The sequence below is a fragment of the Eumetopias jubatus genome, unplaced genomic scaffold (genome assembly GCF_037043125.1).
Source record: "Eumetopias jubatus isolate StellerSeaLion01/CBP00866 unplaced genomic scaffold, mEumJub1_p1.0 scaffold_15, whole genome shotgun sequence".
In the NCBI taxonomy this organism is placed as follows: Eukaryota; Metazoa; Chordata; class Mammalia; order Carnivora; family Otariidae; genus Eumetopias; species Eumetopias jubatus.
The window spans coordinates 89,372,945-89,390,866 of record NW_028274821.1 but is presented as its reverse complement, the minus strand read 5'-3'; the positions used below and the strand labels follow the sequence as shown (position 1 = coordinate 89,390,866).

At 58.7% G+C, this 17,922-nt stretch overlaps 1 protein-coding gene across 1 annotated transcript in view; it reads right to left on the bottom strand.

Annotated features, from left to right (window-relative positions):
* Positions 1–17,922, bottom strand: part of ASS1 (argininosuccinate synthase 1) — a 43,082-nt gene that overhangs the window by 13,767 nt on the left and 11,393 nt on the right. Inside the window, exons 5-10 of the mRNA XM_028090548.2 lie at positions 17,069–17,143; positions 13,710–13,780; positions 13,123–13,153; positions 7,856–7,946; positions 4,935–5,019; positions 4,281–4,345 (exon numbers count right to left, since the gene is read on the bottom strand). Of these exons, the coding sequence (XP_027946349.1) occupies positions 4,281–4,345; positions 4,935–5,019; positions 7,856–7,946; positions 13,123–13,153; positions 13,710–13,780; positions 17,069–17,143 (418 nt within the window). The remainder of the gene's footprint in view (positions 1–4,280; positions 4,346–4,934; positions 5,020–7,855; positions 7,947–13,122; positions 13,154–13,709; positions 13,781–17,068; positions 17,144–17,922) is intronic.

Here is a 17,922-nt window from a genome sequence, read left to right as displayed (position 1 = left end):
GCGCACTCAGAACCAGCCTCATGGCCGCCAACCCTCCCAGATGGCCGCAGGAGGCGCTGAGGGCTAGAAGAAAAGCCACAGCCCTCAAACACACCGCACAATTAATGTTCCTGCTCCTTTTCTTAGGTGTTAAAGTTAATTGTGACTGATCAGAAAGCTGTTTTCAGGTTGCTGCTGTCGTGTGTGTGTGTGTGTGTGTGTGTGTGTGTGTGTATACGCACGCGTGTGAGCATTTGAAAGATCCCCCCCTCCTCCCCGCAGGGGCAGGGGGTACAGATGATTTCTGTGTATTCCTTCTGGGAAAAAAAAAAAATGACTTAAAAAAAAATACAGTGACAGAAACCTGATGCTAAAAGACTATGGATTTGGGGCTTTTGACAGTCGGCATACAAACCACTGCGCAAAAAGAAGGAGATGACAGGTGAGTCTCGCTGTCGCGGTGGAAGAGACAACAGACACCTTCATAGTGACATGCACAGCGGCTCCGAGTGTCTATTTTCATCTCCCCGTGTTTACAGGAAAAAGACAGAGGTGTCAGTGGTTCTCTGCGGAGCAGCTTCAATCACACCATAATTACTGCCAAGGCGGGGATGGGGAAAAGGGCAAGGAGCTGGGGGGTGGGGGGGGTGAGTGGACCAAGGAGGAAGAGGTGGGGACCAAAACATTACTGCAGCTTATGTCCGTCTCCTCTGTTCCTGAGGCTGCCGGGTTAACCGGACGGCATGATTTGGCAGAACGGAGTGGGATCGGCCAATCCGCTGGGGTCTGGGTTGGGGTGGGGTGGGCGTTAGGGCACCTGGACCAGAGGCTCTGGTCCTTTGGGAAAGAGGTATCCAGAGGGAGATATCTGGAAAGGCCCGGGGAAGGGAGGTTGGCTGGAGCCCAAGGGCTCCCCTCTTGGGTACCAGGGCCAAGGATGGAGGCGGTTGCCATGGTGATGGGGAGTCAAGTCATGGTGGGTCTCTAGCCATCCTCTATGTTCCTGGTGCCCTGCAGGCCCCAGCCCGGGGATCAGGGTGGGCCTCTGGGGGTACGGACATCTTTGTTTCATAGCTCTCCCTCTACTCTCCATCTGGAGCATTCCACCTGAGCGGAGCCTCTGGGAGGCCTGGACAGGTGGGCAGGCAGGTGGGTAAGTGGGCGGGCAGCCCTTGCTGCTTCTTAGCCAGAAAGTGGAGGAGTCAGGAGGAAGTGAGATAGGAGGGGAGAGTGGGAGACAGATGGGAAGGGTGGAGGAGAGAGAGAGACAGGGGAGGGAAGAGGAGAAGCAGGCAATGAGGAAGAGGGGGAGGGAGTCCGCCGAGGGAAGAGGCAGCGGCAGGCAGAGGTGAGACCGGCAGAGACGGGGCTGGGAGCTAAGGAGAGAGCCGAGCTGGCTAGAGAAGGAGGGAGGTGAGCAGAAGGACAGGCGCTGGCTCCTTCCCTGCTTCCCTCCTGCCTGCCCTGCCCCCCCTCCTCCTCCCCACTGATTTCATTTACTTCACTTAATTAGCCCCCCTCCAGAGTTAAAAAGATAATGTGATAATGACGATGTGAACAGCCACAATACAGCAAAAGCCACTCCATCTGCAGCTTCCCCAGCCCCCTGCCCCTCTGACCCCATGACCACCCCAGACTCAGAGCACTAACATTGCCCAACTCCCTACCCAACTCCCCCCTGCTCCCCCCCCCAAAAAAAACAAGCCCTTTAACGAATTTCAATTATGAGCTTTGTAAAATCAATACAAATGACATTTCCCCCTTGTACACGGAGGTATGGACAATAGCGTCTTCTGCTCTGCCCTCAGTATCATTGACAATTAACCGCTTCTCCCATTACCGTAGACTTAATAAAAACTGTGGCGTGTGGACAGCCCCAACACCCTCATTTACTGCCCCTGCTCATTCTTCCTCATGACGAATTACTCGGAGTGGAGACATAAAAACAGGACACCACCCTAAAATCATGAAGCAACCTTCCTCTCTCACCCCTCCGACCCAAGTAAGAAAACAGGCAAATTACAACTTCCAGAGGGAAGATCACCTAGTCTCGCGCCACCTTTGATAGTCGGCGCCACAGGGAGGGAAAGCAACGTGCTAAAGGTCACACGGCAAGTTCTTGGGAGTCCGAATCCGCTGTCTTCCCCAAAGACTGTACAACCCTCTGGCTAAATTCCATGCATGCAGGGACAGCCCCCTGCAGGTCCACACAGAGTACCCGGGCACCGTGAAGGCCGTGCTCCAGGAACCATGGGTTAGAAGCCAAGGGGGTCAGAGCTGACTGCTAATCTCAAGGCTCTGAACTTCAGGGGTGATGATGGCCCCCCAGTTCTGGGGAAAAGGTAGTAGTCTATCACCCAGAGCTCTCTGTATTTGGTCCACACAACAACCCATTTCACAGATGGAGAAGCCCGAGGCTCTAGGAGGCTGTTGCTTTTCCAGTGGTGATGGGGCCGAGACGGGGTCTCATATTTGCCACCAGAGCCCAGACTCGCTACAGGTGCCTCCCTCTGGCTCCAGGGGCCCAGCCCCCATCAGACCTAACGGGCCACCTGGGGCGCCCCCTACCTTTCTCCTGATCTCCCAGAATGTTCCTGCTCCACCCTCTTTATTCCACATCTACCAGCTGAGGCCTAGTCTCCTGTCACGTCCTCCAGGAAGCCTTCTCGGCATAACCTCGTTCAGGCCTTTATCACCACCCCCTTCAGTTCACGTTTACTCGACCCTCCCTACCCAGCAGGATGGCATTTCATGGAGTGACCCCGGGCCGGTCCTTACCTTGGAAGGCAATCATTTTCACCACAAGTGCCGATCCTGGTTGGTTGGTAATAACTATCCGCAATTAGTGATGGTGCGGGAAGGGCAGCCAGCAGGTGCCACCGAGGACACCTCTGAGCCACACTGAGCTCCCAGAGGGCACAGGCTGCCTCTGACCTTTCAGCCTGCCCCTGGGGCCGCTGCCATTTATGGGGCACATTCCCTGCACCAGACCCCACTATCAAACATGGGCTGGAACTGGATCTACCCCACCCCAGAGTTCTAGTTCTTAGCCTCCACTCTGTGCCTCTCTGGGTCTGGGCATCAGTCCCGGCCTCGGTTTCCCCTTCTGTAAAATGAGGGTGCTGGTCTGTGGCTCCCTCCCAAGGTCCCCCCTTGGCCTGCCTCGCATGATTTACATTGTGTTGTCTCCCAAGGACAGACTGAGACAAAGGGACATTTAATCAGATGTTGATAGGGGTAAGAGGCAAAGATTTAAGCCAGGACAAAAGGGAGCAGCTAATTAGTTATATTGTTCTGACAAGGCCTTCCCCGCGAGTTTCAATTAGGTTGCTTCTCGCAGACAGTAGCTGTGTTGAGGAGGAAAAAAAAAAGAAAAATCACAGGAAAGAGGCAAAGTGGCCCCACACCTTTTGAGACAAATCCAAACAGGTCAGAGCCGGAAGGATCTGACCTCCACCCCGGGGCCCACCACATCACACTTGGGGAAATGGGGCCCAGAGGTGACAAGTCAGATAAGTGAGGACCCCCGCTTCCTTTCGCCCAGACCAGCACCCTGTTCTAAGGGTGCTAAATCTGGTGGCCATCAGCTCTCTGGACAGGAGATCCCCTTGGGGAAACTGAGTCCAGGAGGGGCGGGTGTGGTCTGATGACCCGGCGAGGGACCGACAGAAAACCACAGGGCTCTGGTTAATAAGAGAAGACAGAGGCACCTGCTTGGTTGGGGACCAAACCTCTCTTCACCTCCGGCCCAGCTGGAGGCGGCAACAGCCCTGGCAGCCTAGGGGAGGTGGCATCTGTTGCACACAGAGGCAGAGCGCCACCCAGCCTGTGCCATGCTGGACCCTGGGACAGGCCCTGGCCGGCTCCCACCGCCAGCACAGCCCACAGCACCCACCCCTGGCGGGATTCCTGCCCTGTCGGGCGGGCCGCCTCTTCAAAGCAGCCTTTATGACTGTGAAATCGGCCCTGCGTGGTCGGCCTCCAAACCTGGCCGACCCGCCCGGGGCATAGGACAGCCTGACCTCCCGGCCTGTTCCCGGCCTCCCCTCTCCTCCGAGCCCCCCTCCTGGACCCCCAGGTTCCTCCTCGCACTCTCGGGACAGCGCTTCTCATCATGCCCTTGAGAGTCAGTGGCAAAGGGCCCACTGTCCCCACCTCACAGGGGGGAAACTGAGTCTGGTGGGGGAAGGAACGTGCCCAAAGTCACCCACGTAGCAACACCTGAATGGGATGGGAATCTGAGGGGCCTCTGGGGTCTCTGGGAGCTGAGACACGCCCCCAAGGGTGGTGAGCAGACTCACCTCGGGACTTCATCCCAATGAAACGGTTCTCCACGATGTCAATGCGGCCCACGCCGTGCTTGCCCCTGTGGGGAGAACGGGTCCCTTAGAACCACATGCTGCCACAAGGAATCGAGTCAGACGCCACCCACCTGGCTGGGCTCTCAGCTGCAGGACGCCAGAGCCCTACGCAGGGCGTCAGGCACCATCCCAGGACCCAAGATGCTAAGGACCTTGGAGCCAGGTCACCTGCTTCAACTGCCCACTGTACAGGTGGGGAAACGAGACCCAGAGAGGGAAAGGATTGCCAGGGTCACACAGGGAGTTGGCAACTTCTGTTACCTCTGTCCTGGGGCCTTGCAGGGCACCAGCCCTACCCACTGCTCATCTTTCCTGTTACCTGGGTCTCAGGTCTGGCAGAAAGCTCAGAAGCTCTGGTTGGACTGTCCCTAGGGGCAGTAGACCCCGGGGGGGGAGGGCAGGTATTAACCTTCCAAGGCTGAAGGCCACCAGAGGCTCCCATCAGACCAGGAGACCCGGTGCCTGTGAGCCGCACCGAGGCTGCCTGTCCTCAGCCTGAGCCTCGGGCCCAGCCAGTGAGGCACAATGGCCTGCTCCAGCACTGGTCCAAGGGGGTGGTTTCCCAGGAGGCCGGGCCAGGCTGTGGGCACTCACGCGACTTCATTCAGGTACACGAAGAGCTCCAGGGACGTGCGGTGGGTGGTGCCGTCCTTGACGTTGGTCACCTTCACCGGGACCCCTAGGGCGGGAGGAAAGGGCAGTGGGCCTGCGGGGCCCGGAGCTCCCTCCGCGATGGAGCCTGTGCCTGCCACCCCGCCCTCTCCCTCCGCCCGCAACGCCTTAAATGGATCTGACAGATATGGACTCCAAATGACTCTTTGAAAAGCCCTGTGCAGGTTGGGGCCTGCTGGAGGGAGAGAAGGGGCGAGAACGCCCCCCAGCATGAAAGGGAAAATGCAATAAAAACGCGCCCCCCACCCTCCCCATTCTCTCTGTCCCTTTTGCATTTAGGGGCTGTGAAATTGGAACCAGCCCTGAACTAATTGAATTTCACGCTCCACCATTGTCTTACGCCGGGGCACCTTCTGTCCCACCAGCTACCCAGGCCGCCTGGCCGAGGTGCGGCGGACCTCGAGCTCGTGCGCGCGCCTGCATGCACACGCATGCACGCAGGCCCTCGCAGCCCCCTGCCACGTCTGTCGGGTGGACCCCAGCGCCCCCCGCGGCCCCGCACCCCGGACCGCCACAGCCCGCTGATGGCTGGGGTGATGCGGTGCCCGCTCCCGCAGGCGAGGTGTCGGAGGCGTCGGTGAATTCTGAGAAGTCGGGTCTCGGGTGGCAGGCGCGCAGGAGGGAGGCGGCCGCGGCCCCAGGGAGGGGAGGGCAGGGCCCAGTCAAGGGGGGTGGCGGCGGGGGGGGGCAGTGGGTGGGTTCGGGGTTGACTTTGAATAGCAAGGGGCACTTTCTCGAGCGGTGTGAAATGAGCAATAAATGTATTAGGGGGCTAACAAGAGAGCTGTAACAGTGACAAAGGAAAGCTGTTCAAAGTTGGCGGATAATCCCCCACCCATCTGCCCAGCTCATTACCATGTAGCCAGCGACCGGGTGCCAATCAGGTCTCAATAGCGGCTTTCGGGTCTTTATTAGCCAGGCGCCGCTTGGAGGGGCTTCCCTCAAGGCGCTGTCACCTCGCCATTCTTCACCCCCATTTCCAGGGGTTTTATAACTTGGTTGTAAATTGCTATTAAATGTAAGTCTGCCCAATAATGAACCTTAAGCCCCTCTCGCCACTGCCCCCCTCTCCCGTCTCCCTTTCTCTCCCTCCCGGTCCTATTATGGCCGTGGACGGGGCCTGCCCCAGAGAGGGGCTGACATTGTTGGTGCTGCTGCCGGAGAAAGCCTCTTAGCCTTTAAAATAGTTAATAATTAGATTAAAACTTCAAATAAATTAACTAGAGGGTGAATGGGAGTAGTTGGGGACGGCTCCTCCCGTCTATTTTTTTTTTTCCAGACGGTCCCCAAATCATTAAAATGGATCACGTTTCTTCTCCAGTTCAGCCCTTGGGGCTGCCCTATTTCTGGAGGAAAGGCTGCCAGAGCCTTGTGTCTGGGACCCCCGCTGCCTCCTGCCTGCCTCCCACCCTCACCCAGGCTCCCCCCCGGAGGGGGGGGGGGAGGAACCTGCCGGAGGTGCTGCCTGGGGCCATCCCGCCTGAAGACGCCCAGCACCTGCGGACCAGGCCCGGGTCAGACAGAGTGGGCACTCAGGGCTCCAGCTCCGTCAGGGGCCTCAGCCCATGGGCCCTTTGGTCCCCAGGTGGTGTGAAATTCAAGGGTTTGAATAGATGGGGGGAGCAATGGAGATGTCCACTTGCTTGGCCAGGCTCTCGGGAAAGGCCAGGAACAGGTGTGTTACTCAAGCACTAACAGACTCTGTTTCCCCCCACCCCCACCTCACTCTGCACATCATACTTGACACCTGTGAGCATCATTTCCATGACCTATTTTAGAGGCAAGTGAGCCTGAGGCCCAGAGGGGTGAAGGTGGTTGTCAAGGTCACACAAGGATGAGTGAGGACAGGGATCTGCCGCTTCCCCATCCTCGGTCCCTGAGGTGCCCTGGGAGGGGCAGAGTCCCTCTCCCTCTGCTCTGGTCCAGCCGGGGCAGCCGCCTTGTGGATGGCCTGTCCGGCCTCCTTGTCTAGGCTTGGGATGCCCTCACGCCCCCTCTTGGATCCTCCAGCTCCTGCCTAGCACCACCTCCTCCAGGAAGCCTCTCTGATTTCTGCAGCTGCCAGGACAGGTCTTCTCCTTGGGTGCCCTGAGCCCTCACTCTGAGCCTGCTCCTGCCCCTCTCATCACCAGGCTCATCTTGCATTCCCCTCCATGGCAAGAGGTGTGCCTGGTGCCAGGCTCAAGACCGGGCACTTGGGCCAGGCCAGCAAACATGGCTGGTTGATAGCAAAGATAAGGACATCAGGATACCCATCCACGGCCAAAGGGAGCAAAAGCACTGGCGGTTTTGAGCTCGGGGTAGAGGGGTGGGGTACAGCATAGGACTAGCTGAGGCGTGAGCTGGGGGATCAGAGGGGCCCCTGAGGCCAGCTCTCTAAGACCCACCGTTCACTGAGCACCTCCTTGGTGCCAGGCTCCTGTGCAGGACGCACCCCTTATGGAGCACATTCTACATCATGAAAATGCCAGGCGGCAGGTGCTTCTATCCCCAGTTTACCGAAGAGGACACTGAGGCCCACGAAAGCTGAGTGACTGTCCAAAGTCCCAAAGCCACTGGCACGTGACCGCTTAGGGGCCGGAATGCTCTCACTCCAGACCTGGTGCCCACGACCCCATGTGATGGGCAGCTGAGGGTGCTTTCCACTCAAATCTGGAGACTTCAATGGACCATGCCATCTGGGGAAGGGGGTGATTGGGAGCCCCTGAAGCCCCTGCCTGAGCTCTGGCTTCCAGAAACACAGGAGGGATGCAATGGGCTCGTGCCCAGGCTCCCATGCAGAGGGGAGAGGAGCCAGGGCCCCAAGAGCCCACTCCCTTGTGCCCCGACAGGTGGGCACCTACCTTTCTTGAACTCGATCTCAAGGATGTCAGGGTTGTTGGGGGCTTTGGCGGGGTCCTGGGTCTTTGTGTAGAGGCCCGGAGGCGCTTGGTTCTGACAAAAGACAAAGAAGTTGGAGGATGGGGTGTCCAGAGCCAAGCCGTACCCCGCCAGTCCCCGCACACCCTGCACCCCACCTCCCGCAGAGATCTTCACCCCTTCCCCAGAACCAGGGGGGCTGAGGCACCCGCCGCCACCTGGCACAGACCCGTGGGCCTCCCAGCCCCCAGCCTGGAGCCGGCCTCGCTTGCCAGGGGCCTGGGAAACAAAGGGCTCGAGAAATCAGACAATTTTTCCCCTCAACTTGATCTCATCTTTTTCTTCGACGCCCCCACAGCTGGAGGTAGAATAGCAGCAGAGGAACAAGTCAGGCAAGAAAAGTGTGAGTTTGGAGGAGCAAGGCAGGAGCGGGCTTCCCGGGAGCGGGTGCTCGCTCTCCCAGGCGCGGGGAAATGGGGCTTATTCTGCACTGACCGCAAAGCTAATGACTACGCGTGACCCCAGCAGGTGCTCCGGCGAGCCGAGCCGTCCCCAGGGTCCTCGAGGTTAATACTCACAGGGAGAAAAGAGGAGAGCAAAGCAAAAACCCATTTGAAAACACATCAACCTTTATGTATATTTTTCCTTGGGCGTGTTGGAAAAATGGGCCTCGACTCGTCTTGATGCAGCGGGCAGAGGGGGCCGCTGGCTGCCTGGGGCTCTCAAAAGTCCCTCCTGGCTCCCGAAGCCCAAGGCCCTGGGCTCCCCCCACCCCCCCAGCTGCGCTCGGACCCTGGCCACCCAGGGGAAAAGGGGGGGCCTCTCAGCCTGACTGCTCTGGTCTCTCCTGGGGGCACCTCAGGGCCCAGCTGTTTCCACCTGGGACACCCTGGGACACGCCATTCTTAAATCTTTGCTTTCGAGACCCTGTGGACGTTCACATGGCACTTTCCATCTGCGGCTCCTTTTGGGTTCTCAGCAGCCCTGTTTGGTAAGAAGGTCAAGTGCTGTCACCCTATCTATAGATGAAGAAATACAGGTTGAGGGGGAGGTGCTGCCCCCACTCTCCACCGTGAGTTCTGTGAGGGCCGGGACCCGGCACAGGGTAGGGAACCCCAAGGCCGGCCACAGATATGTGCTGGATTTTACAGGGGTGGAAAATATCCTCTAAGCCAGGAAGTCAAGATCCCCAGCTGCGGGGCCTTGGCCAAGTTGCCTTGCTTCCTTGGGCCTGCTTTCCTCACCTGCAAAATGGGGAAAGGATACCTGCCCTTGACTTTCTTGCACCTTAAGCATATAGATGGTTTTTATGGTTTTTACTGGACACGAACATTACCCAAGAAAATGCCAGGGAAGACGGGTGTGAGCCATAACCTGCTCTGCAGGTGGGGACTACAGCTGGAACGGACTCCTGGTGGTGCCCGCCTCCCAGAAGCCCCCCCCCCCGACCGCCGCAGAAGGGGTGGCTGGCAGAAGTGCCTTGGATCCCTCACCTGTGGTCACTTTGCTTGTTGGCTCTATGTCCGGGTGACCAGCCATCCTGGTTCCCGCACCCCTAGGCACCCCTCAGCCCTGGGCAAGGGCGATGGTTGGTCCTACTATAGCACTACTCCTGAGCTCAGACAGGGGCCTGTGGTGGACCTGGCACCTCCAGAGTGCTGTGTGACGTGGGACCAGCTGCATCCCTTCATCTGTTTCCATTTGTGGGGTGTGAATAAGGACCTAGAACTGGCCTCAAAGACAGACTCAAACAGGGAGAGGGTCCTTAGGGACCCTACGCCCAAAGCCTCCATGGACCGGATGGAAAACCAAGGCCAGAGAAGTGGCTGGACCAAACCATGTTGCCTGTCCCCAGCAGTGTGGGAGCTCCACTGTGTGGGCCCTCTGGACTCCCTGTTCTGTGCTCTTTCCATCACCTCCCGCTGTTTCCCAGCTGCTTTAGGAACCTACGGGCTGCTCAGCGCAAGGGCTTTGGCCAGAGACAGTCAGCATCATTAACGATGGGGACAGGCTTCGGGTGGTTTCGGAGAAATGCCCGGCTCCCCAGGCCCGACTGGGTCCTGCCAACCACTGTATTCCTTGGGCACAGACAGGCCCGATGACCAACCATCCTTGGCCAAAAGGCAAAGTGAACCAGGGTTTGGGCCTCTGGGTGTCCAGCGTGACTCCACAGTCCCTTTCCCCGCCTGCTGGGGTAGGGGGGCCTTACCGGCCCCCTGTCCAGGATGAACTCAAAGCAGGGTTCCAGTGCTCCCCCACCCACGGCCCCTTCCTCCCACCTCCACCTGCGCTGCCTGACCTTCTCCCGCCACACTTCTGCACGAAGCCCCAAACGGAGGATGAGATGGCTTGCCCTTGGGAGAAGAGACGAGGCGGGCAGACGCACAGGGCGGGCGACCCGCACTCCACGGTGCAAGCCAGAGGCAGCTGGTGTGGTTTCCGACACCCCGACAGCGCCCATTAAATAAAATAACTAAATAGAAATAAAGTGACATTTGCTTTGCATTCCGAGGTGGCTGGGCGCCTGCCTTCTTTTTACTCTCCCTCCTAAAAGCCCAGTTCAAATGACAAATAGTTTGTTGCTGAGTATCAATACCATCTATTTATCCATCCCAGCGGGAGGGCTCACTTCCAATGTCATCTGGGGGGGCTGGGGGGAGGAAAGAGAGGGAAGAAAAAGAGAGAGAGAGAGAGTGGGGGTGGGTGGGGGGGAGAGGACGAAAAGAAAGCATGAAACAGGGCCGAGAAGGAGAAATTGGAAGCAAATGGCCCATGAACTAAACCATGATGTAGAGGCATGATCGATGCTGCAAATGGTTTATTCATCCATCAGATATGGCGGGCCGGCGACTGAATGAACTCTTTCACTGTGTGCCGTATGAAGTTAAAGCAAGTAAATTTCTATCTTTCTTCGCATTAGCTGCCTCATTGCCCTTCAATCAGCCCTCACGGAGGCAGAAAATGGCTCCACCATCTGCCTTCAGACCCTCCCTTCAGCAGGTCTCGGGGCTTTTTTTGGAGAGGGGGAGGGGGCTCCGGTTCCCTTAAGCCCTGTCTCCCCATCTCCTCCCAAGGGGGCCGGGGCAGCGGGGGGTGGGGGTGGGCGCAGGAGCTCTCTGCCTGGAGGGTAGCGCCAGGCCCCTGGCGACTGTCTCCTCATCCCGGGGTATCCGGAGGACGAATGCCCCCCATGCCGCGGAAGCCCCGGGCTGCAAGGGAGGATCCTGGAGTTTAGCCTGGGGGAGCCCCCTGACAAAGGAGAGCAGGCCCAGAAAGCCAGACCCTGGGTTCCTCAGCCTCACCCTCCACTTCTCAGTGGGAATGAGGTTTCCTCTCTCTCACACCCAGCCCAGCCTTCCGGGCCAGAGGAGAGGGGTCCTGGGACGATCTTGGTCCCTTCCTCCCCAAACAATCTTAGGCTGCCCGAGGAGGTAGAGAGGGACCCCTGGCTCCATCCAAGATTGAGGTGTAGGGACAGACCAAGAGCTTTCTATGCTGCAGAAGGGAGGTGCTGTGGTTTCCCACTGTGTGTATGAGGAAATCAGAGGCTCAGAGAGGTTGGGTAACTTGCCCAAGAGTGCACAGCAATAAGTGGCAGCGTCAGGATGCAGACCCCTGTTTCTTATCTCGGGGTGACTGATGCATCAACCTTCCCACCTTGATCGGTGGCAGAATCCTTACTTAAAAAGACACTCTTTAGCACTGACTCATCCATCCACTGCCCTCATGAGCCAGGAGGCCGGAGGGGAAGGACCTGCCCGGGGGTCACAGAGCCATCTGTACCCCCAGCACTGCCCTAGGGGCCGTGCCTCTGCTCCCCTCGTTCTGGTGAGAGTTCTACAGGCTGTTTGGAGGGGGGGTAGAGGGGACAGCCTGCCTGTGCACAGCTCTGCGTCTGCCAGGCTCAGCCTCCCCCGCCCCCCTTGGTGCTGACTGACTAGCTAATTAGGGGTGGCTGGCCTGAGTGTCGTGGGGTCAGCAGAGCATGAACTGGAAAAACCTGTGGCCACAGCAGCCCCATGGGGCCATTAGCCCCCAGGGGGCAAGGGTGCAGGCTTTCTTGAGTGACACGGTTGGGCCGAGTGGAGTGTGGGTGCGGGTGGGGGTGGGGGTGGGCAGGGAGGAGGAAACCACAGGGGCAGGAGGGCCAGCTCCCCAGAGAGATATGGGGTGCCCTGGGGGTGAGTCACTTCTCTGGGCCTTGGCTTCTCGGTTTCCTCGCCCCTAAAATGAGGACGCATACTGCCAGGAGCCAAGGAAAGTTGGCCAAGAAAATGCTAAACGAGGCCTGGTCCCAGAACTGGTGGCTGGTAGTCGTTCTATTATCACCAACACTGACCGGGAGGCCGGGTCCCTCCGGGAGCCGTCCCAGGACCCCCGGGCAGGGCTCCAGCTCTCCCAGCCTCACCAACACCACCAGGGCATCGTCCCCTCCAGCTGGCCTTCTTGGATCCCCCAGGCCCAGCTGCCCAGGCGCACTCCCCTCCCCAACAGCACACTTCTTCCCTAACGTCAGACAAGCAGCCCACCCCACCCCCAAAACAGCCGAGCCAGGGAATGGAGACACATTCCCTCAGGGACAAAGAGATTTTTCTCTTCCCAGGATAGATTTCGTCCTGCCGCACCCCCTCACCCCCCATCTCCCACGGTGGCAGGGGGAGATACAAAGGGAAACCCCCCCAGGGAGAGAAATCCTAAACTTCAAACAGGGTCGAGGCCCAGCCTGGCCAGTCTTGGAGGCTGGGGACCGGGGATCAGGGCGGCCTGCCTCGGGCGGGTGTGGAGCACAAACCCAGACAAATGGGTCCTGAGGCTCTAATCTGTGCCACCCCCCCCCACCCCACCTCATTTCAGCAGCAACGGCCTGAGAGCTGGTGGGCACAGGCTGGGCCCTCCCACAAGTGTCTCATCTGCCTAATTGCTTCTTTATTGTCTTACAATCACACACTCTCTCCATGCTGCCCTGAAATATTTCCTTCCCCTATTCATCCCAGCGGCAATTAGAAAAAGAGTGTGGTGGGGGCGGGAGGGGGGGGTCTCAAAATGCAGCAGCATGGAGGAGGCAGGCAGAGGGGGGCCCGGCGGGGAGGATCGGGACGCAGGCAGGGCTCAGCCCCAGGCCCACACCCGGCCCCCGTGAAATTTCAAATTAGGCTACAATCACATCAGACAGCATCGGCTCGGAGTAGCTACCACCAAAGACGGGCAGCCGGTTCACAGGAGACTGGGGGTGGGGGGGCGCGGGGATTACCTTGGGGTTCTCCAGGATTCCAGCCTCGTAGCTGCAGGGGGAGAGGGAGGACAGCGGATCAGGTGGGGAGGGGCAGAGAGACACCCTCCCCCCGCAACACAAGTCTGGTCTTCCCTTCTTTCTCGGCCCAAGCAGCTGCTGCCAACCCCGTCTGGAACATTCCGGGCCCACCACAGTTGGCTGTGGGAGCTGCAGGTTGCAAGAAAGAGCCTGGGACATTTCCTTCCATCTTCTGGGGCACAGCCCCGGGGCTTCACATCTGGGGGGGACTTCACACATGCTGTTCTCCCTGCTTTAAACACATTCTCCCTCCTGCACCTTGGCCAGTCAGTCCCTCCTCATCCTTGAAGTTTATATCTCAAATGTCACTTCCTATGAGAAGCCCTCCCGGATACCCAGGCAAGGCCAGGCGCCTATTATCTAGCCCCCTGCCCGCTGGGAGCCCTGCGGTGAGCGAGCGGCGGCTGGGTGGGGGGTGGGGGCAGGGACCACCACCAAGGCTACATCTGCCCTGCGGAGGCAGACGCTCCCGGGTGTGGGGCGGGGCAGCGCACAGGTAGGACGCACAGGTGGGACGCCTTGCTTACCTGATGTGCATGAGGTTCTCGTCCATGCTCCACGGGTTCTTGGGAGTGACTGGGATGGGGATCCCGTGTTGCTGTGGGTGAGAAGCGACACGGGGCCGGCGGGAGAGAGCGTGAAGTCGGCCTGAGGGTCAGGCCCAGCTGCCTTGGTTTTTCTACAAGGCTGTGGACGTCCCCAAACTCTGGTCCTCGTGCAGTCAAGACCGCCCCCGCCCTCCGGTGTCCATCTCCTCCCCACACCCCCGGCTGCCTGGGGAATGAGTGAGGACGCCATTACTGGACATGCCCATGCAGAAACTACAAGATTGTGTGTCTGAGATGTCAGGGGGTGGATACTGACCTCGGAGCTTCCTTCCAGAAGATTCTCCAAATCTATACTTCACAGGCCCTGAAGCACTAGAATGTGCTAAGCAGTATGCCAGAGGCTTCCCACTCGCTGACCCCCCTCTGCAACCCTATACGCTGGGGGCAGGAGGCGTCCAAACTTCCACTGTAGATCTCAACCAAGGCATTCTGCGCCCACCCGGTACTTAATGTTGCCCCAGGGGAAGGGCTTCTAGCTCCTGGCACCTGTTTATGGTATCCGCCTGGCACGTTCTGGGAGCCACCCCTCTCCCCCTGCCTGGCACAACCACCACGCACATCACTCTGCAACCCTCTAAAGAGCATCGTGGGCACACCCCGTACCCCCTCCGCCCTCTCCTAGTGGTTCTAATTGTGCCTCGTTCTCCCAAATGCTTCCGTTGTGGAAGGAGAAAACTCATCCCAGCTGAGACCCTGGGTCTGAAGGCTGTTGGCGATCACTCTGAAGGCCCACCTCACTCAGCCTTTTGGATTAAGGACAAGGCTGACCCCTTAGCCACCCCCACGCTGCCCTGGCTTGACACCTGGTTGGAATCCAACACACACATTACATTCTGCTTTCCCCTCCCCTTGCTTATGGGGCACAGAGGCAGCTAAGTGGTCCAGCCAGGCCCCTGTGAGGCAGTGAGACCCGACACTTCGACACTTCGCTTCCCAAGCCCCTTTTAGCACCTTGCCCCCCTTCCCCGTGGTCCTAGAACCTGGCCAGCCCCAGTCCCTGTAGCTCCCACCAGCATCACCCCGTCTCTCCCGATGGGGCTCCCCTGATCTGCACTCAGTCCCACTATGGGAGGAGTCCAGCCTCCTCCAGGTTTCCTTTATCACCACCTTAAAATTTCAAAATAAATGAAGATAAAACCCTCCAGCTGTTTTTTGTGTGTGTGTGTGTTTTTTTTTTAAGTTTTACCCCGGGGAATGGCTTTAAAAGACAGTCCATATCCATTCTAGGATTTGCATACTCTTCATTTTGAACCACATGGGCAAACAGGAAAACCTCATTTAGAGGCTGCTCAATGTTGGGGGGCCACTCGCCGCCCCCCAGAGTTGCTGAGCATCAAATGTACATGCTGCCCTTGGGCTCCCTCCAGGTAGAGGGGGCCAGGTGTGAGGACCAGGACCCCCTGCAGGAGCAGGAACCCCACCCCCACCCCCGGCTGGGGGCCGAGAGAGCCAGCAGATGGGTTCCCTGCAGCCTTTGTTTTGGGGGGCGGTTTGGAAACACTTTTGCCTTCTTTCCCACTGGCCTCCGTGGTCGTGGTGGGAACAAGGTGAGGAGAAACGGAGGGAAGGCTGGAGGACAGGGTGGGCAGCCCCTCCTCAGCAGGGAGAGACACACACATATGCCAAAAATAGCAGTCCCTTGACCAAAGAGATTTTTATCCCCCGGCCCCCCAAGAAACTCTCACTGCAATTGAGGACAGAAAACAAAACCACCTTCCACAAGTACACAGGCGACCACCCTGCTTTCCAGCCCCCTACCTTGTATGCTGGCCTTTTAAAAGAAATTGATTACGGTGATGATGCTAACGTCGGATGATGACTTGGGGGGAGGGGCGGAAAGTGGAGTGAATGTGTGTTTGTGGGTCTCCTACCGCACCTTTTGGCCTTGACAACTTATGGGTCTTGAAAGCAGGGGGTTTTCAAAGCGCCATTGATTTTCGTCTTGTCTGAATCAGCTGCCTGGCTCTGCATTTTGGACAAAGCCCGGTTGCTGCTCAGTTATTCTGGTCATTTCCTGGGTGCAGAAACGCGGCCTCCCTCCTCGAATGTGCTCAGATTCCCCGGAGCTCAATGCAGATACCAGCTGCCCAGGGAGGTTCCGAGGCCTGGGGCCCCCCGGACTCCTTTCCTCCCGGAGCTTTCCTGTTCCAAGGTTACTGGGGATAGAAGCTCCGTGAAGGGACTTCTCCCCCCAAATCTGAGAAGGAGGGCCAACAACACTCCTGAAATTCATCTTTGTTGGGAAAACCAGGAGTCGCTTTTGTTTGGGGCTTAACGGAAATGAAGGGCAAGGCACGGGTCACCCTGGCCTTCTCTTGAACCAGGACCACAGTCGTGAGAATGGAGACGGGGTGCGGGGGTTCCAATTCATTATACTTAAAGATGAAACGTGCTCCATATTCTGTATCGAGGAGACGAAGGGGGGTGGGAAGCCTCGTCAACCTCGGTTCTCTTAATAGCTCTGCTATTTGACAATTTGTTTGGCAACATATGGGCTTGCTCTTGTAAACTCCCCTCTTAATAATAAAACAACAGATGGTACAGGAGATCTTTCCTCCGAGCCCTCCAGGTCTTAATGGGATGCTGGCGGCAGGGGCAGGGCTGTGTCCCTGCCGTGTCCCCTACCACGCGGCACCTTGGCTGCTGGAAGAGCTCACAGCCAGCCCCAGTGACTGCTATTTAAAACCCGAGCAATTTTCTGGTGTGTGCACCGAGTTGCTGCCCGCCCCCCCCGCCCCGTCTGATTGATTGAGACTGTTTGTCAAGGGCTGCCATCGAGTCGCTAAAAAGAAAGGTACCCCGGGGAGAGGCTAAGGATCTTGATGCAAAACTTCTAATATGTTTTATTGCAACTTGTACTTCAAAAAGGCTGGCTCGACAAAAGCCTTTGTCTGCCACTGCCCCTCGGAGCGCCTACCTGCTCCTGGCAAAGCACCAGGGACAATGAGCAGCCAGGTAATTGTGGGCCAGAGAGCACCTCCCTCATGCCTCCCACAGAGGTGGCAGGAGAAGGGGAGGCTGACTGGGGACTCTCCGTGGAGATGCCCAGCCCAGGCAGTGACTGCACCTCAGTGGGGCCGGCCCCCTGGGGACAGGTGCCACGGGTGGCGGGGGGGGGGGGGCTGGGGCAGAGATTCGGTCCTCTCCCCTACCGCACCCCTGGAATGGGGATCAGCCCCAGCCTGGTGCTGCTGGTCCAGTTCAGCCCCTCCAGAGGGATATGCCCCCAGGGGGGCAGTAGGCAAGGGCTGGGGACGTTAGGGGAGACTCAGCCATACCTTTGCATACTCCATCAGATCATTGCGGCCCTGGAACCGGTTGTAGAACTCAGGCATCCTCCAGGGGGCGATGACCTGGGCGTGGAGCAAGGAGTCAGATGCTGGAGAGCCCGGATCTTGGCTTCTGCTGGCCCTTCCGCTGCAGAGCCGGCCCCTCTGTTAAGGGGCCCGGGACTCCCACTGCTCACCTGGAGTCTCCTGCTACATCCTCCCCAGAGAGGACACAGTCCACGTTGGGTAGGCAGAGGTGCCCCATTAGGCAGGGGAAGGACAGGGCCTGCCACACGGGGGGTGGCTTTGTAGAGGCCAGGGCTCCATGGCAGAAAGGCCCTGTGTCCCCCGGTTGGGTCCCTGCCCTTCTAGGGTTCAGTCTGAGGCTTGAGGGTTCGACCTAGACAGGCCTCGTGTTTCTTGCTAGCAGAGGGCTGGCGCACCCACCCCTACCACCTGGTGACTCAGGGAGCGTTCAGACTGCTGCAGACGCCCAGCCGGGCCCTGCTCCGGGACAGTGGGGCCCAGAGACAACAGACAGTCCTCTCAACCCATTTCTCTTGCTTTCCCTCCTCCTGCTCCCCAGAGCTGCTCTGCGTGGGGAAGGGAGGGGAGTCGGAGCCTGACTGGGGGGACTGAGCTCCTTTCACAGGGGCTCCATCAGCCTGGAGCTGGAAAGCAGGTCCCCAAGAGGAGCCCCCACCCAGCCCTGGAGCCAGCCGGGCCCCTGCCTCTGTGGGTAAGCTCTCCCGGGGCCCCCGCCTTAGAATGAGCAGCCCCTGGAGCAGGCCCGGCCCTGGGAGCTCCCAGAGACCAGCTGTGGCCCTCACCCCCACTCCCTTGGCTCAGCCTCTGCAGACAAA